The sequence below is a fragment of the Hakea prostrata genome, chromosome 1, assembly GCF_041222555.1.
Source record: "Hakea prostrata isolate BN-2017 chromosome 1, UWA_Hpros_2, whole genome shotgun sequence".
NCBI lineage: Eukaryota > Viridiplantae > Streptophyta > Magnoliopsida > Proteales > Proteaceae > Hakea > Hakea prostrata.
The window spans coordinates 7,343,614-7,362,529 of NC_142600.1; the positions used below are offsets into that span (position 1 = coordinate 7,343,614).

At 37.7% G+C, this 18,916-nt stretch overlaps 1 protein-coding gene across 3 annotated transcripts in view; it reads left to right on the top strand.

Moving 5' to 3' along the window:
* Nucleotides 1-3,063: 3,063 nt before the first annotated feature.
* The window catches only part of NRPC1 (nuclear RNA polymerase C1), a 66,594-nt gene continuing 50,741 nt past the window's right edge, over nucleotides 3,064-18,916 (top strand). For 2 of the 3 annotated variants that reach the window (XM_089159115.1, XM_089159122.1), the window contains exons 1-12: nucleotides 3,064-3,383; nucleotides 3,484-3,613; nucleotides 4,962-5,111; nucleotides 5,275-5,452; nucleotides 11,956-12,140; nucleotides 12,280-12,392; nucleotides 12,520-12,625; nucleotides 13,595-13,810; nucleotides 14,149-14,297; nucleotides 14,379-14,520; nucleotides 14,619-14,759; nucleotides 15,793-15,981. In XM_089159115.1, the coding sequence (XP_089015241.1) occupies nucleotides 3,310-3,383; nucleotides 3,484-3,613; nucleotides 4,962-5,111; nucleotides 5,275-5,452; nucleotides 11,956-12,140; nucleotides 12,280-12,392; nucleotides 12,520-12,625; nucleotides 13,595-13,810; nucleotides 14,149-14,297; nucleotides 14,379-14,520; nucleotides 14,619-14,759; nucleotides 15,793-15,981 (1,773 nt within the window). In that variant the 5' untranslated portion in view covers nucleotides 3,064-3,309. The remainder of the gene's footprint in view (nucleotides 3,384-3,483; nucleotides 3,614-4,961; nucleotides 5,112-5,274; nucleotides 5,453-11,955; nucleotides 12,141-12,279; nucleotides 12,393-12,519; nucleotides 12,626-13,594; nucleotides 13,811-14,148; nucleotides 14,298-14,378; nucleotides 14,521-14,618; nucleotides 14,760-15,792; nucleotides 15,982-18,916) is intronic. The other variant, XM_089159130.1, reaches the window with a different exon arrangement.

An 18,916-nucleotide genomic window follows, 5' to 3' on the forward strand; every position in this document is an offset into this window, starting at 1 on the left:
CTCCCAGTGATAATTTTTTGCATTCACAAGGATTCGATACCGAAACCTTGCTTAATAGCCTGTTTGGTTACATGAATCCAGAGATTTCAATTGGTTACATGAATCCAGAGATTTGAAATCTCTGGATTCATGAATCTGAGAATTATACCTGTTTAGTTGTAAAAATCTCTAGATTCATTAATTCTATAGATTCACCTTTTTACACTAAAAACGTGAATCTGTAGATTTATGGGTAAGGGGTGAAATCCAAAGATTTCAAAAAAGCTATACATTTGCTCATTCACAAAAATCAAATAGTTTTTTAGAATAAATCCATAGATTTCATTTCACAACCAAACACTTAATTTTATAAATTATGACTCCATAGATTTGAAGTCTATAGATTTGAAATCTCTAGATATTTGAAATCTTCAGACTCATGTAACCAAACAGGCCCTAAGCGAACCAAGCTGCTTACCACTTGGACCAACCCCGTTGGTTTTTATTTTTATTTTTTACTAGTGCTTTTTTAATACTGGAAACGACATGCCATTCACAAGGGTCAAACCCAAGATCTCACCACTGAGAAGCATTAATCTTTACCACTCAACCAACCCTGCATTGGTTGACCATCGCGGTACATCTCGGTCTATTTGATCAAGATTTCAATATCGACCCTTAAGATTCAACATCAGTATTGAAATTTCAAATCCGGTGGTTCGAAATTTTGTTTGACTGTCATGCGCATTTAATGTGGATGACTGAAGCAATTTTGCATGCCTCTGCTTTGTACGAACGGATTTTTATTTGTGCGGCTTTGTAGCTTCTAGGGTTGCGTCGTGTATGTAGTGTCAAATTTGATGATTATGAACAAAAACGTAGAGATAAATTTATAAATATTCACGTCAAGGGTGGCTCAACTGGTAATAGACTTATAGACCAATGCTTCCATGGATGAGGTAAGACTATAAGAGTTCGAATCCTTGCATAACTCGGGGCAAAGCCCAAATTTATATTCAAAATAGATAAAATTTAAAAAACATCCCAAAATATATAACAAAAATCACACCAAAAAATAAGAAATAAAATTTTGGACACTCCAAAATGTTTCATAAAATGATACAATGGTCAATTTCTTCAAGTCATAGTTAGATAATTCATAATTTTTAAACTAGCCTTAATGTATTGTGACTTTATAGCATTATCCTTAATCATTTTTTTCTAACTTTTCAAAAATTAACAACATTGCCATTACTAGAATTTAATCATAATTTCATAAATTAAAATATAAGTATGAATGGATCATTATGCCATTTTATGAGACATTTTGGGCTCTCTCTGCTAACGTGATATATTTGTGAATATTTATGATTTTTTCTATACATTTTGGGGTGATCTTAACAAAATTATTTTAAATTATATATAATATATATAATAGTACCCCTTGTGATTTTTTTTTCATATTCTGTAAAGTTTAGTTTTAAAAATGATAACTTCAGGCATTATCCCAATACATGGGTATTCATGAAATTTTACATTTTAAACTCAAGAACTTTACTAAAACTTTGTTAATACTCTTTTTGTTTCTATAAATAAATCTTATCAAATGCCTAAAATGTGTTTTTAATTTCATAAACAATCGAATCTGTTTCATCCATGAAGGATTGGGTTGGTAATGACCCACACATTTCAATGAAGAGACATTTTCCATGTCCCCTTACAGAAAAAAAAAAAAAAAAATTATGTTTCTGACGTTTTTTTAGGCAAAAATACTCTGTGCATTATCAAATGAGTGGTGAGGTGGTTTCATAATGAGAAAGAGAAAAGAGAGAGTACAAGTGTACAGCCTTAGGGCAAGTTTGCAACCATGAATCCAGATTTGAAATCCTAGTTTTCTATTTACCCTTGGTTGAACTCTAGATTCATGAATCTAGAGATCACATTTTACACTAAAAACGGAATCCGATGGGTAAGGGGTGAAATCGGGAATTCAAAAAGCATACATTGCATTCCAAAATCACGCGATCAAATAGTTTTTAGGATGAATCCACATTCATCCACAACCAAACATCTAATTTTATAAATTATAACTCCATAGGCTTGAAATCTATAGATTTGAAATCTCTAGATATTTGAAATCTCCAGACTCATCTAACCAAACAGGTCCTAAGAATTAGTTTTCTATTTATTTTTTTTCTTTCAAACACATGAAAAACTATCTATAGAAGAATAAATAAAAACCTTATACTAAAATACCAAAATGACCTAATCAAGAAAGGGAAGAACCACTAGTTAGTTTTTTAAGCCGACAACCAATTATTACAAGTACTCAAAATTTGGAGTATAATATATATTTTTTTAAACAGATAATTTTATATATAATTGTAAATTACACTCGGCACCTCAAAATGGATGTGTTAATTCACTGACTTTCTGTTAAAAACTACAAATATTTTAAAATTAAATTTTTATTTGATATATTTGTCAAATTTATCATTGAAAATAGTTAAATTACTGTTTATTTTAAAAAATATCACTATAATAAAAAATATTTGAAAGGTTTTCAGTAACAAATTAAATAAATATATATAATGAAAATGCAATTTTGAAACCTCTATGCTTTTTAAACATAAAGTGGGGTGTCAGAGCTTTAAGTTGTCTATTTTGGAATGCCAGTGCAATTTGCTCTATATATAATGATAAAAATATTATATATATTGTGTTTTGCAAAGGTTGTTCCACAATTTTTGTAGTAAGAAGTACGAGTAAGTCGACTAACCTGCATTGGCTTGAACATAATATCATATGCTTAGTGAAGGTGAACACCCAATGCTACAAGGGTGATCTAAATGCAGGTGGACCCCAAAACGTTATGGACTAAAGAATTTTGTTAGGTTCAACTTACCAAACTGAATAGATGGAAGTTTGAGATCAGTCCCAATTTCCTAAATCCCTAAAACGGCCGACTCGGACGTGTTCGTGCTTCTCAGTAGCTATTACTGACTGAGTCGAGTTTTCCGTTTGAACCAAGGTGGCCGCTTGCGTCGATGTTGCGCTACTGAAGTGAGACACGAGAATAGTCCCACATTGAAAAAATAGTTGATTCTAATTTTGTACTTAAATTACTTTCTAAGACGGTCAGTCGCGGCATTTAGAGGGTTTCAGATTCAGCAATAACCTAGGTGTGTTTTGGAGTAGCCTGTCGCCAATCGATTGGAATTCATATTTCGCGGTTACCGTTTTTGAAAACGGTCTCCACGCTGCCATTGTTTTTGCAGGTTTTGCTGCTCTTCGCTGTTTTTGCCGGCTGTTCTGCCCTCCCCTGTAGTAATGGCGTTGAATGTCCAAGATGAATTGCACTTTTCGAAGCATCCATACATCGAAGATGTTGGGCCGCGGAAAATGTGACGACTTGCTTCGTTATCGCTAGCAGTTTTGCCTTATTGATGATATTGTCTCTTCATCTTTTGATTATTGTTGCTATTGTTCTTCTTGTTGTTACAGAAAGAGTATTAAGTTTTCAATGTTCTCTGGAGATGAAGTAAAGAAAGCAGCAGAGGTGCAAGTCCACCGCAGTTCCTACTATGATATGACCAGAAAACCAGTTCCCGAGGGACTGTTGGATTCCCGAATGGTAAGAAGATGCGTTTTTTCCTGCGTAATAATTCTTCTTTCGGATCGATACTTTAAGGGTTTCAATCTTAAACGTTACTATTTCGCTCGAACTGTTATTTGTATAGTTTTGAAGATTATATCTGTTATCAAATCCAAGCAATTCTGAAGTTTTAATTGGGCTTCTAGTACTCCAGTCTCTGCTAAAGTTTAGAATATTCGCTGGCCTCTTTGTTAGACTTATCTATATAGAGAATGATTGGACCAGTATCTCTATAGGGAATGATTAGACCAGAGTATTGGCCATCTCCTTCACTTTCCTTGCCTTTCTATGTCTATGGTGGTCCACGTTGATAAGCAAACAAAAAGAAAAAGCATTACAGAGTACCTCAATTAGAACTGTGATAAAACATTAGTACTGGGCTAATAAAGATCCATATGCGTCATTCAAAGTCCGTACAGTTCTATGTGCTTTATGTCTAGAAATTTTCATAATTTTTTGGGTAGTTGCGATACCAACTTCCAAGTGATAACCGAGTTGTTCAGATATGGCCAATTCAGATGCTAAAATATGAACCGCTCTGTTTCTTACTCTTTACGTACATGCAAATTTGACTTGGGTCGTCAAGTTTTCTGACGATAAAAGTTGTCTTAGAGCTTAAAGTATTGGGAAACTGCAACGAAGGCATGATTCTGTGCATTTGACCTCTTTCTACGGGACTAACTGCAATGAATCTTTCTCACATCAAACCTTTTATTTCTAGTTGTGATGCTCAACACTTCTTGAAATTCATAGTGGAGGTAAATGTAAATAAGGATCATTCTGAGATTGACAGAGCATTCTCGGACTGTTTTTAGTGTTTTTGGGAAAGAGGGAAAGAAGGTTGATGTCTAATGTTCCAGTGAAAAAGGATGTCTGTTTTTGGAAATGAAGCTCACTAAGGAGTGAGCGACAAGGCAAAGGAACTGAAGCTTGGTTTGTTGATGGTCTTTATGTAATATTGAGGAGTCATTTATGAGAGTATGCATGCTATAGGAATTTTCCTGGTAACCAAGAGATCTCAAATTGTCAGTTTAATGGGTTTGATGCCAATTAGTTTTTTGTGTGGTGTATGTAAAATCATATGTTGAATCCCCTACAGGAAACTTTGGGAGTCATGGTCCTCTTAATGGGACCTTGCTGATTGAGAATAAACTTTGTCCGTCTGTCACTAATTGCTAGTTATTTTTTTTGATTATTCTTTATTGCTTACGGTTTCATGCTCCATGCTTTGCTCACAAGCATTATCACACATTCTGTATATATTGGAATACATGTTTTGTTCCCTTCAGTCATTGTAAATATGCTCGCTGCTGATGCTTGTTTTCAGGGTCCAGCAAGTAAAAGTAGTATGTGTACGACATGCGAGGGGGGTTTCGCTACGTGTCCAGGGCATTTTGGATATTTGAGTCTCGCACTTCCTGTTTATAATGTTGGGTACTTTGGTGCTATACTGGACATCCTAAAGTGCATATGCAAGGTATTCAAATAATATAACTTGACTTCTGTTGGTGGTGGTTTATCTGGTATTGTTTCAAAATTATTGTTCAGTCTTACTTTATATATCTCAGTCAATGCAGGAAATGTTCTCCTTTTATCTGCTTAACCCTTTTCTATTTTCTTACTGTTTTATCTTTCAACAGTCATGTGGTCGAGTACTTCTGGAGGAGGAAAAACGTAAAGAGTTCTTGAGGAAGATGAGAAATCCTAAATTGGACGCTCAACAGAAGAATATTATAATGAAACAAGCAGTCAAAAAATGTGTTGCAATGGTGGCTAGTAGGAAAGCAGTGGAGTGCTCTCGATGTGGATATAAAAATGGTTGGACTTCTATGATATCTTATATTTCAATTAAAAAAACTTATTTTCCTTTTTGCTTGATTGATAAATTGTTGAACCATGAAAGTCTATCATTGTCCGTTTCTAAGGATTTTTTCCTGATGAAATGAGCTCAGCAGGATAGCAATTTGTAGCTTTAAAGGCGGACTGGCAGGCTGATGTAGCCTCAATTGAATGAGGGCCGATAATCCATGATTTTAGTTGAGTAATCTGTTAGAAAATATTACGGTTTCTAGAGAGTTTTGACCAGAACTTTTTTTTTGGGGGGGGTGGGGGATGAATAAATATTACATTAGTTGGAGCCTATATTATGATCTCTAAATCTGGAAAGCAGTGGACTGCTCTCGATGCGGATATAAAAATGGTTTAGTCAAAAAATTCATCTTCCTTTTTGCTTGATAAATTGTTGAACCATGAAAGTCTATCATTCTTTTTGTCTTGGAAAATTTTCTGTTGGAGTGACCTCAGGAGCATGGGAATTTGTAGCTTTAAATTTGGACCGACAGGATGATGTAGCCTCGATTGAACAAGGGCAAATACTCCAGGATCTTAGATGAATAAGCTGCTAGGAAATATTAGGGTTTCAAGAGAATTTTGGCCGGAACTGTTCAGAATTCTGTTTGGGTCAAAACAGATATGGTGGAGTTGCAAATTTTTATTATGTTCTTTAGATCTGTTGGAATAAGTCCCTTCGATTTCTGGACTTAGGGTTAGGGTTTTAGGGATCTAGGGCATCGGGGGATAATAAGGTTAGGGATTGGGAAAGTGGCTGGAATTGGGTTCGGGTGCTGGTATGTATCCTAGAATGATGGATCTGTAGTTCGGGGGAATCTGGTTGAATTTTTAGATTGGGATGGAAGTCTTATGGCTACAGAGAGGGATTATAATGGGGGCTAGAAGTGTGGAAAGGGGAATGTAACAGCTGCTGGCTTACCAGTTTACTTGGAGAATAAGCCTTGTAATGGATTGATATGGAAAGGGGGGGGGGATAGAACTAGGTAAACTGTAATCACTGCTGGAGAGCTTCCAATTATCACTCGAGCAGCTGGAGGTTCTATGCCACTGCTGGAGCAATCTCTCACTTAAGCAAACATACAGAGGCTGTAATATTCAATCTTATTAATCTGAATTCTGAGCTACTATTACATGCATAGGGGGTTATTTATAGCCTTACAATTATGATGCTTTCCTAGCTGTTCTGGAATAGAAAATTGAATTGAAATATAACTACTGTTGTAATAAATACTAGCCTAATAAGGGCTTTATACTTGCCTGATAAGAACTATTCAGTTAAGGTGTATCAGATCCCTGGTATGGACTACTTAATTAAGGTGTATCCGGTCCCTGACGCATACTATTTAATTAAGGTGTATCTGGTCCATGATAAGTTCTACTTGATTAATGTGCATTACTTGATAGGCCTCTCCAAATATAGACCGACAAAAACATGAATTAAAGGCCTATTGGGGGTCTTACTGCCAAACTGCCACTGGCAGTTCAAGTGACTTCTTTATGCTGCTGGGCACCAAAGCCTAGGGTTTTCTTCTTGGTCTCAGGACCTACATCAGTCTGAGGTCAGCCATAAAATGGAGGGACTGCCTTGTGTTGGCAAAGCTAGAAGAGACTGAAGTTGGACATCACCTGAAGTGAGGGATTACTTTGTTAGTTCATAAGGATCAAGTGGCTATGAAGAACCCTAGATGGTGACTGCAATGAATAGAAATCTGAGTCACTGGCCTAAACAATGAGCAATTACTTGAACGTGAGCGCAAGGGACCCCACTGAAAAAGGTCTGGTTCCTGTTTAACACGGATTTAACCGATCCAAGTCTGGTTTGAAAATAAATTCAAATTTAGGAAAAATTAAGTGAGCAGTCAAATTGAGCATGCATTTTATGTGGTTTGGAAAAATTCACCAAAATTGACTCGTTTTTAGGTATAGGCAGTTCTATAGGATCACCTTTAACAAAAGTACAATTTGATTACATTAAGGTAGCTTTAAGCCCTCCGCACATTGTTTGTGCGAAGCCTTTGGCATTCGCTCTTTTAAGGTAGCTTTAAGCCCTTATTTGTTTGTACTTATCTTGGATTCTTCAACAAGGGACATCAAGATGAGGTTCTGATATGAACATGGTTGAGCTCCCTTATAATTGGGTCCAAAACCCAGGCCCAATTGGTGCACCAAAGGGTTGGCCGAATCCTTGTAGTGGTATTTTGGTCGTTTTGACATAGCTTGGGTGTCTTAGGTCTGGGTCCCATTGAGTCCAATGTGTTGTCTAGACCCTAGATCTATTCTGTTTATTATATTGCAAGTAATTTGAGAGTCCTTGTGTAGGTGAGGTTCCTAGTTAGGTTGGGATCCCACAACTTGCGTCCACTTTGATCTCCTAATTGTTGACTCTATATCTACTCTTAGAATTTGGATTTGAGTCCTCTAGAGTTAGTTATTGAGTTTTTGGGGGTTCAAAATCCTTGGTCAAAATTAGAGATAAAGATTTCTCTAAGATGGAGTCCCAATTGGAATATATTTTAAAGTAAGTCCTTTGGATTTTAGGTGTTAGACTGCAAGATGGTATTCCAAGGCAGTATGTAAATATGGAGGGGGTTTATGGATAGATTTACCAACTAGGGCTTAGGGTTTTTACAGAAATTTAAGATTTCTGGAATTACCAGAATCTGCCACAAGTGAAAAGAAAGAAGAAGAAGAGGAATTTTTTTTTGGTGGGGGGGCGTGGGAAGGGTAGTAACCGAAAGGTTCTGGGGGAGGGCTGAGAGTCTGCGATGGGGGTAGGGGCTGAGAATAGAGGAAACTATGGTTTGGGGATGGGGAAGGGAGCCACATGCTCGAGGGAGAAAGGGGGAGGGTTGTGCAGGGGTTGGGAGGGTGGAATGGGGTAGGGAAGGGGGCGGGGGTTACACTTGACGAGGAAGGGGTATGTTTAGTAGTTGCAAGGTTTGATGATGCTCGTAGGGCTGCTCCAGGTTTGAGGAATAAGGGAACTAAGCTGGAATTGCAGAATTTCAAGGCTCCAAAATCGTGGGGATCCTCCTTGGATCCCATGATACTCCTTGTCTCTAGAACTCAGCTTTTTTAATTAATATCATCCAATCTGAATTGTTAGAACTGAGATGGCTCATTTATAGCCTTACATGGAGACAATTTAAAATAAGGCTCAATAAACAAATAAAAAACTACTTAAGGACTCAATTAGGAATCCATTTGGAAATAGAATTCCTTCTTAATCTAAAACTCTACCTGGCAACTAGAAGGGGACTTCCAATTAGAACTACTAAGAAGAGACTTGCACGGGTAGACTTGCTACCTAAACAAGGAATCCAATTGAGAATGAAAATCCTACGTGGAATGATAAGCACATCAGGTCTCTACTAACTACTCAATTTGAAAACAAAATTAGATTTGATGTAAATCAAATTCTAGGGTTTTGAGGTTTGAGATTAAACCCTAAAATTGGGCTCACTCCATGATCCTCTCAATGAGAATCAGTAATCTTAAGGGATTCTCTTGGAAGAATTAGAGCTTTTAGCTACCCAAACTGTACTGAAAATGGAATGGGGAGGCTTGGGAATAATGACTTAGGGAAACTAGTAACTTTGATATTGAGTCAAATTCAGCCTTGGGAAGCGTTTCGGGTATAGGTAAGGGGGGGGTTTTTGGATGCGGTTAAGCGAGAATTGGGCTAGGGTCTTGCAGAAAAGGGTGGGTGGTGTTTGAGCTTGCAGTTGGTCTCAGTAGGTTGCTGCCTATGGTTCTTGATAGAGTCCTTGCTCTCTTTTTCTTTCTTTTTGCAATCTTGATCTTTTTGAGATTCTTGCTTTCTTTTCTTTTCTTTTCATTTTTTCTTGCAATCTTGATCTTTTTCTTCGGTTGGAAAGATTCTGCAGTGAGGGTTTTCTTGGTTTTACTAGCCTGCTGCATATTAAAAAAGGAAGAAAGATGAAAAGGGAAGGGGGAACGGTTGTACTTGGGGTTTAGGGTCAGGGAAGGGTAGGGGACGAACTAGGGATTGAAGGAGAAGGGTTTGTATAGGTGCTGCAGGGTTTGGGAATGGGCTGGTGGAGTTTGCGATGGAAGGGGAAGGGTGGGGAGGCTTGCGGGTAGGTTAGAAGAAGGCGAAGGGCAAGAAGGAGATTGATTCATGCTGCTGGAATTCAATAACTTCTGCTGAAATTGAAGAAGAAAGCTCTCAAAATCCGTTGTGGCTCTACTAAGAAGACCACGACCTTACTTGCCTCTAAACTGGTATTTTGATTAATCAATTATATATATAGCCTCAAATTAAGAAATAAAAAAAGGGTCTAAATTGGATAACCAATTAGAACTGTAGCTGGCTTATCCAAAGCCTAACTCAATTGCTCTTGACTAAGACTTTTGACTCAAACAAGAAAACTCTATAACTAACTCTAAGAGTCTAAGGTTCAGACAATACCTTGGACTGGATGGGCATCGGACCTAATTGTCACAGATGTGAGCAAAGTTACCAAAATACCCCTGGATGGAATTAGGGGTCCTATGGTTTGGGGAATCAACCTTAGGCCCTGTGAAACCCCTGGAAATGATTTACGTAAAGATTCTAACTCCTAACGGCTTGTGAAACTAACTAGACCACTTTGGCCTCAGGGGTGGTAAAATGACCAAAATACCCATTAGGTAATCCAGCCAACTCTTGGTGCCGAATGCTTGTGGGCTGATTTGGGCCTAAAATATGCACTGCCTTATGGTTGCCAATCTTGGTTACATCACCTCTTCTCTTCTAGGGCTCCATAGGTAGGTGAGGAAGACATACTTGCTCGACTTTGAAACCATCTTGTGATACCAGGTTTTTTTTTTGGATGAGTAAATAATAGAAATAACGCAAGAGAAACATATGCAAAGGTTAGTCTATTAAGAAGAAGGCCGAAGGGAAAGATTGAGGCCCCAGGAGACAACAATAAGTCTATTCCTTGGGGTATCAGCAATCAGGGGGAGGGGAGAAGCAACAAGCCTAGAAGAAACATCAAAGTGGATGGCATTCCAAATCATATTTTTCGAACGGGATTTGGAAGTCCATCTTCAAAGATTCCTTTCCCACCAAAGATGGTGGACAACAGCACTGAACACGAGCTTACCAACCTGATCACAAATGGAGGAGCCTGGAAAATTTCTCAGAATCCAAGACCACTCACTAGCAAAACCAAAAGGTCACCTCGAACGGGGCCAAATAAAAGAAAGGGCTTTTTTTTCCAGATAGAACTGGAAAAGGGCAAGAAAAGAAAAGGTGATCAATGTCCTCGAAGCCATTCCAACATAGGGGATGCAATTTGGGTTTATGTGGATATGGCGGCCAATAAGGAGGGATTGGGTGGGGAGGGCTTGATTGAGAGATCTCCAAAGGGAAAGGGAGTGCCGAGGAATGTGGTTTTTGAACCAAACTAGGGGGGCCAGGGGGTTTGGGGTTATGGGCACGGAGAAGGTTCTAGACAGCGGAGGTGGTAAAGGTCTTGGAAGGGGAGGGAAGCCAAATGGTGATGTCATAGGGGGAATTGGAGATAGGGGGAAGGCCGGAAGGGAATCCCAAACTTGTGTGAGAATGGGGAGGGGGGCGGGGGACGAGGAACCATAAAAAATGAAATTGGACAAAGGGGTGGTCTTGGGGATACAGGTATCATAAACTACACGGGGACCAAAAGAGAAAAGAGAATGCCCAATGGATACCACGGGTCAAGCCAAAATGAGGTAGAGGTACCAGAGGAGATTGAAGTGGAGATGGCAAAAGAAGTTTCCTCCAGATTCAGCAAAAGAAGTAATACCGGGTTAGAAATTTCTAGGATCAACAACTAAACAGAGAACAAGAGACAAGGAGTTGAGCAAGGCTGAAGGAAGAGAAAACAATTAGAAAGTGCAAATTGTGGGCAGGAGTGCATATAACTTGAAATATATTGAAAATTATTTCTACCTGTAAAGAGAAGAAATAAAACACATAGGCAGAATGCATGACCGAAGTACCCCTATTACATTCTAATAATGTCACGTGTTGGGACACCTTGATCTAGGTTTTTGTTGTGAGAATTTGTTTTTGCATTCAATGGTAATGTTAGGTTTTTCTACTTCGATGGGTTCCCCTCCCTTTTTTTGTTGCTTCTATTTTTAATTAATTAGGCCTTCGTACTAATTAGAAGGTAACTAGCTGACCATAAGAATGTTCATGGTGTACCAACTTTTGTACCAATAAAATGTGACATGATCAGGGATTCAGGAGACACTGTTATCACCCATTGTTGGGAATAATCTCACATTGGAAAACCTCTAAGACCTTGAATGACTTTCATGTACTATTTGGGTGTCTCCATGTAATAGGTTAAGCTTTTGGGTTGGGCACTTCAACATGGCAAGAGTCACAAGGAACTTGGACACTACTGAAAATGAAACTTTTTTGTAGGGACACCGGACACCTTACGATAAGTCATATATAATTGGTTATGTTTCAGGTACTGTAAAAAAGGCTGGTTCAATGTTGGGTATCATTCATGATCGTTCACATGTTAGTGACGGGAGTTTGCAGGAATGCCAGACAGCAGTTTCTCATATAAAAGAATCCAAGGCATCCTTCAATGTGGTTCATGTTCTCACTCCAATTAAAGTTCTTGCCCTTTTCAGAAGGATGGTGGATGAGGTATATTTTCCTTATTGATAAAGATTTTGAAAATTTGTACATACTAATATCATACATGTGAGCTGGGATTATCTGTAAATTCTTGGACAGGCCCAACTTGACCATGCGGTGTTTTTGTTTGTTAATTCTCATGTTACAGGACTGCGAGCTGATTTACCTTTCAGATAGACCTGAGAAACTCATCATAGAGGACATTGCTGTACCACCTATAGCCATTCGTCCTTCTGTTGTTATGGATGCTGGGGCAACAAGGTTGTGTTTGTTTGACTTTTTGAATTTCAGTTCACCCTTATGATCTTTAGTGAAATATTTCATCTTTGTTAGTGGCATTCTTAGCAGTTAGAGTGTGTGACAGAGATCCTGTTTTTCTCTCTTGCAGCAATGAAGATGATATTACTGTTAGATTAAGTATGACTATTAAAGCAAATGCTGCTTTACGACAGAGTCTACAAGGCATAGGGCCAGGGCCGCCATCCAAATGTTTGGTATGATAGAAGTGCCTTGACATGGACTCTCTTAACATTTCCCTTAGATCTTCTTTTAATGTTTTTTTTTTTTTTTTTTGGGGTGGGGTGGGCTGTGGAGGATCAAAATTTTATTGTCCGATGGCAAAGCATTATTTCTCTTTTTCTCTTCGTTGGTAATGAATTGTTTATTCTCTCCCCAAAAATAATGACTCCTGTTGAATGTTGTAGCTTAATAATCATATTAGAACTCCGTATATGACTATATTAGGACTCCAATCAGCTCCTTTATACTTGATGGTGGTAACGGTTATATTCTCTGACAACTATTTCTAATAAAGCATATCAATTTCTTTTGAGTCTCACTGGTGCATTGGTTTGTATACTCTGTACCAGATGCTTGAGAATGAACCCTTATCTCAATTGCTTTGGTTTGCTACATTTGTACTCTCCTTTCCACCTGTCTTTCAACCTCTTGCTCTTTTTTTTTCCTTCTGTGATTGATAAATTTATTTTTTCTCTTGATTGATGTTTGATTTGCTGAAATTCACTCTGTTGCCTGTGAATAAATTATTAAACAAATTTTATGTCGTCCCTTTTTCTTTGTGATCTGATATGGTGGTAATGCATTGGTATTAATGTTAGTCATGTGATGGGATAAAATTTAGGCATTGGGGTCCACACATTACAGAAAGCAGCAACTCTACCTTCTTTAACTAAGTGTGTGTGAATCTGTTGCCTAATGCTTTCTTATGGATATTTCTGAACTCTCCTGTGTGCGAATGTTTTTTTCCTTGGGAATTCATTGAATCTATCCATCCATGCATGATTCATCATATTGTACAATGCCGATCCTGAGGATTTGTATAATTAGGATTTAGGACTGCCTGGTCCTGTCCTAGAAAGTTCTAAAATTAGAATTTTAGGTTCTCATTCTTCTATAGTCTGAATGTTGATGCGTGGGTATTGATGGCTGGAATTTCTATTCAGGAGTCCTGGGAATTACTTCAAGTGAACGTTGCACAATATATAAATAGTGATGTTCGTGGCATTCCCTTAAGTATGCAACCTACAAAGCCCATGCGTGGTTTCGTTCAACGTCTCAAGGGGAAGCAGGGACGATTCCGTGGTAACCTATCTGGGAAGCGTGTTGAATATACTGGCAGAACTGTTATTTCTCCTGATCCGAACCTCAAAATTACAGAGGTATAGTGGGCCATACTTTGAAAACATTTTTCCTTGGCATGAATAATTATATATTGTGTTTTCGTCTTCCTTTGTTTTATTTATTTTTCCTTCTCACCTCTTATATAAAAGTTTTTTTTTTCCCTAGGTGTTTTTTTTTTGGGGGGGGGGGAGTGGGGGACCTTCTCTCTCTTAAGAATGGCCGTCACGTAGTGGCTTGTAGGATATTTCACTTAACACCCTTTGCTAGGTCATAAGAATTAAAGAGGTGCATCTTTTAAAAATGTTTGTCCTGCTTTTTTACTTGGTGCTGCTCATATTACTGATGATGATTTTACTAACTGGTTTTGTGGTTTTAGGTGGCAATACCAATTTTAATGGCTCAGGTTTTAACTTATCCTGAACGAGTTTCCTGTCACAATATTGAGAAGTTGAGACAGCGTGTGCGCAATGGGCCTCATAAATACCCAGGGGCTAATCTTCTTATATATCCTGATGGCTCCATGACGTTAGTTTTTATTTTCCCCAACTATTTCCTTACATTGGAAGCTATTATTAGGATAGTAGGATCACATGTACTATTCTGCAGGCATTTGAGGTTTGCTTCCAGAAAACAAGCTGCTGATGAACTTAAATATGGTTATATAGTGGAACGCCATTTGGAAGATGGAGATGTTGTTCTTTTTAACCGGCAACCAAGCTTGCACCGAATGTCTATCATGTCTCATAGGGTATTTTTTTTGAAAAATTTATGTTATATTTGTTGGATAATATTTCTTTATGTTTTGTCTTCCATTTATTTTCTTAGTGTTTTGCTTCATGCATGCAGGCTAGAGTGATGCCTTGGAGAACATTAAGATTCAATGAATCTGTCTGCAATCCATACAATGCAGACTTTGATGGTGATGAAATGAATATGCATGTCCCTCAAACAGAGGAGGCTCGTACAGAGGCTCTTATGCTGATGGGGGTAAATTATGTTTATGCTCATCATTTTTTCGCAGATTTTACATGTTTTTGCTGTCATGAATGTTTGATCTGTTCTTGATGTTTCTTTTTTTGAGAGGCTCCCTCATTTCTCTATGTAAGCTTTTCTATTTTATTCTGCTGTAATGAATGTTTGATCTGTTCTATGTTTCTTTTTTTTTTTTCTGTTGAATATGTGTTGTGACTAACGGTTCAGTAGATGGTTATATACGTTCGACGTTGTTTTTTTGTCAATCAATATAAAATTTCATCTGTCCTGAAGGTCTGAATACAATGCTAAACTTCGATAGGAGGTACTCTTGGCTACAATAATGTGTTCCCTTACACAGTTATGGTATACCATACATGAATATTGTCAGTCCACAAGGTAGAACTCCAATCTCTATGGATCTCAAATACTCGGTACCTCTGGGCAGATGTTTGCTCGGTGTTTATTCTCGTGAACAGCTTGTTGAGAATTTGTCTGTTGTTTCTTTCACAGCATGAAGCAAAAATTCCATAAAACCGACCATTTGCTACAGTCGCTTCCAGGGCCAGAGGCAAAATGTCTCTTGAAGGTGCATTGCCTGTTGGACCCTGAAAGAGACTAAGGTGGAAGTGAAACTATACCTATCTCTTGCTACCGCTCACTGTGCTAATGAGCATGGATCTGCTTCTTGGACTCACTATTCTCTATGTTATCCTCTTGAAGTTATCCTTACCATGCCATTTCTGTAAGCTGAAGGTTGTCTTGATTTGCCCAACACTCTGATCTATATCTTCGTTATTAGGTTGCATTTGCAAGCAACCTGTTTTGCACTTAAATTCTCTGTTTGTCAATGCATTCATCAGTGAATCTTTTTAATTATATACTTCACTAATGTATTTCTGGAAGGATTTCTTTCAGCCTCAGTTTTTTTGGTTTAATGAAAAAGTTCTTCAGTTTTGATTTATCGTTTAATGTAAAGGTGCTTTAATTATTTTATCTGATTCACTGTAGCCTTAGTATTTGCAATTGGTGTGCTGTTGTTGTGCAGGTGCAGAACAACTTATGTACACCAAAAAATGGAGAAGTTTTGGTTGCCTCTACTCAGGATTTTCTGACGTCATCTTTCCTCATAACAAGAAAAGACACCTTTTATGACCGTGCTGCCTTTTCACTTTTATGTTCTTACATGGGTGATGCTATGGATTCTATTGATTTGCCAACACCGGCTCTGATTAAGGTGGGAGATGGTTAATTGATTTTTTGGACGCCTATAGATGGTTTAATTAATGATGGTGTTTTTGTCATGTAAGCAGTTTCTTTTCCTTTATGTGCTTGATAACATTGTGTTCAATTTATCTTCATTTTTTTTTAAAGAATGAATTTCGTTGCTGATTAGAGCAAAAAATCAAGTGGACAAATGATGATCTGCTACTTCAAAAGCAGTGGTGGAGAGGATTTTATTTATTTATTTATTTTTGGGGTTAAGGTGGGGCGTGGGTTTGGGTGGTTACTTTGTATACATGAGCCTGCCAAAATTAGTCTTTTCTAGGGAATATACTTGGAGCAGATTTCATGTGAGTCATTTTTCAAAATAATATCATAGATTATGGGAAGAAGCTTTGTCCAAAAGCATAAGATTAGATTATCATCTTTTAACATTGGATCTTTATTGTGAGGAGAAGAAGGATTATTCATAGCTAAAGATGGATTATCATAGCTTGTGCTCAAGAGACTAGATGAAAGGTAAAAAGATATGGTGTTGGATGAGATTATACTTTTTGTTGCGATTCATATTTTACAAAATATGAAAGTCCTAATCAAGCTGGCAGTTCTGGTTACAAAATAGGAAGTTTGGATGTCTAACAGAATAGGAAAGAATAGTTTCTGTGGCATATTTTCTGGTAGATTTGGTTTTTTTAATGCCTTTCTTTTTTTGGGACGGATTTAGATCTTTACAAGATCGAATTTTATTTTGTGATGTATCTAAAAATTAGTAGGAGAGAATCCCATCGATATTGGGATCTGGTTCTAGGTTTGTATCCATCTACTATAAATGAAGTAATTTAGAGGGGAGAGGCTGCACTATAGAAGGAGAAACTTGATGAGAAGGAGATTCTTCAAAGCAATTGTTTTAGGTAGCTTGGCTTAATGATAAATAAAAAAGGTGATATAGAGGATGATGTTTCTTAAAGAATTAAAATAGGATGGATGAAGTGGAGAGGTGTGTTATGGGTCTTGTGTGATTGACATATTCCTTTAAAGCTCAAAGGAAAATTCTATAGGACCGTGGTACGACCAGCTATGATGTATGGTGTAGAGTATTGGACTGTTAAGAAGCATCATATAGATAAAATCAATGTAGCTGAAAGGAGGATGATAAGATGGAGGAATGATCATATTCGAGCTGGTCTAGGAGTAGCTCTGATAGGTGATAAGCTTTGAGAAAGTCGGTTGAGGTGGCATGGTCACGTTCAAGGGAGGCCTGTAAATGCCCTTGTACGGAGAAATGATTTAATCCAAATTGAAGGAATTAGAAGAGCTAGGGGCAGACCTAAGATGACCTTTCGAGAAGTGATGAGAAAAGACATGCATAGCTTAGGCCTTATATTTAGTATGGTTTTAAACAAAGCTGGTTAGAAGGCGAGAATCCATGTAGCCGACCCCATTTAGTTCGGACTAGGCTTCTTGTTGTTGTTGTAGGATGCTCTATAGAAGTCTTCTCTTCCTCCACTTCTTCTCATTCTCTTCTCTCCTTCTCTCTTGCCTCTCTTCTCTTCTGCGATTGCCCCTTGGTAGAGGGTCTTGATTTCGTTGCATGGTATCAAAGCCACTTTGCTGAGGGTGTGAGTCATCTGCGATTTAGTTTCCCTCCTGTTCGTGTGAGACAGTAGCAACCTCAAGCTGCAAAAGTAATTGTAATGTTTAGAATGAATTAGATTCGAAGAAGACAATAGGGTCTTCTATGTTTGTGATCGTTGGTCTGTCTGTAACTAGTATTGTGATTAAAAGTCTCAATCATGGCTGAACCTTCGCAGACTATATCCAACGAAGGTGTACCGTTCCAAATCACAAGTATTAAGTTGAAAGGAGTTGAAAATTATTTTCCTTGGCCGAAGGCAATGTACGCCTTTTTCCTTAGGTCCATGCCTAAGGAAAACCGAAGTACTTAAAGGAAGATTGTCTCGCTGTTGATTCGAAAGAAGCAGCCTCGGTTTTCGCACATGAAATGTGGACTCATGAGGATGCTGTGGTTAAGGTATGGATTTGGAATAGTGTTGATTCTTCTATTGCAAATAGCATTATGTTTTATGAAACATCCAAGCAGATCTAGGAGGACTTGCAAGATTCCTCTGGTCAAGAAAAAATATTTTCGTGTTTGATTTATAAGATCATATGTTCAGTTATTCTCAGAATAGCCACCTGTTGATGGAGTATTATTAGTGGACCTAAGAGTTTAGTTGAAGAATTATTGGAACATCAACCACTCACCACTAATCTTGAAACTTTAGAGAAACAGAGGGCTGAATTCTATGTTTCAAAATTCTTGCCTGGTCTAGGTCCAGAATTTTCTGCGGGTAAAATTCAAATTTTAACATCTGAAATAGTTCCTACTTTAAGTGATGCCTTCTACAGATTGTTACGTATCAGTGGAAATAAAAGTACTCAAAGAAGCAAGGAGAAAGCAGTGATGGTTGCTGGTTGTGGCTGACTGCTGTGGCAGAGTCTAATTAGCTAATTAGAAGTAGGTTTGCAGCTGTCTTAGTTTCAAGTCAGTTTCTAGGTCTCACTTTTACTACGACTTCTTTATGTAAGGCTGTAAATAGCCTCATATTGATTAGAATGGGCATTATTAATAAAGTTTTTCTTAGTTTTGAGTCCTATTAGGGAGTGTTGCAACTGTGTGTGTTCAATTTTGGGGTTTCAAGATTGAAGAACAATTAAGGTTTATGGTGAAGTCAAGTCTATATTTCTTGCTATGGTTGAATTGACTGCCTATAAACTCCATACTCATTAATCTCAAAGCTTGACAAGGCTCCCCTATCTAGGAATCTTTCAGTGTACGTTCCCCTTTCATATCACCTGTTTTTCTCTTACTATTTTCTTTGGGATTTTCTTTAATTTTTGGATTTTCCAATACACCCAAATTTTGATGTCTGATCTACTATGCTGAT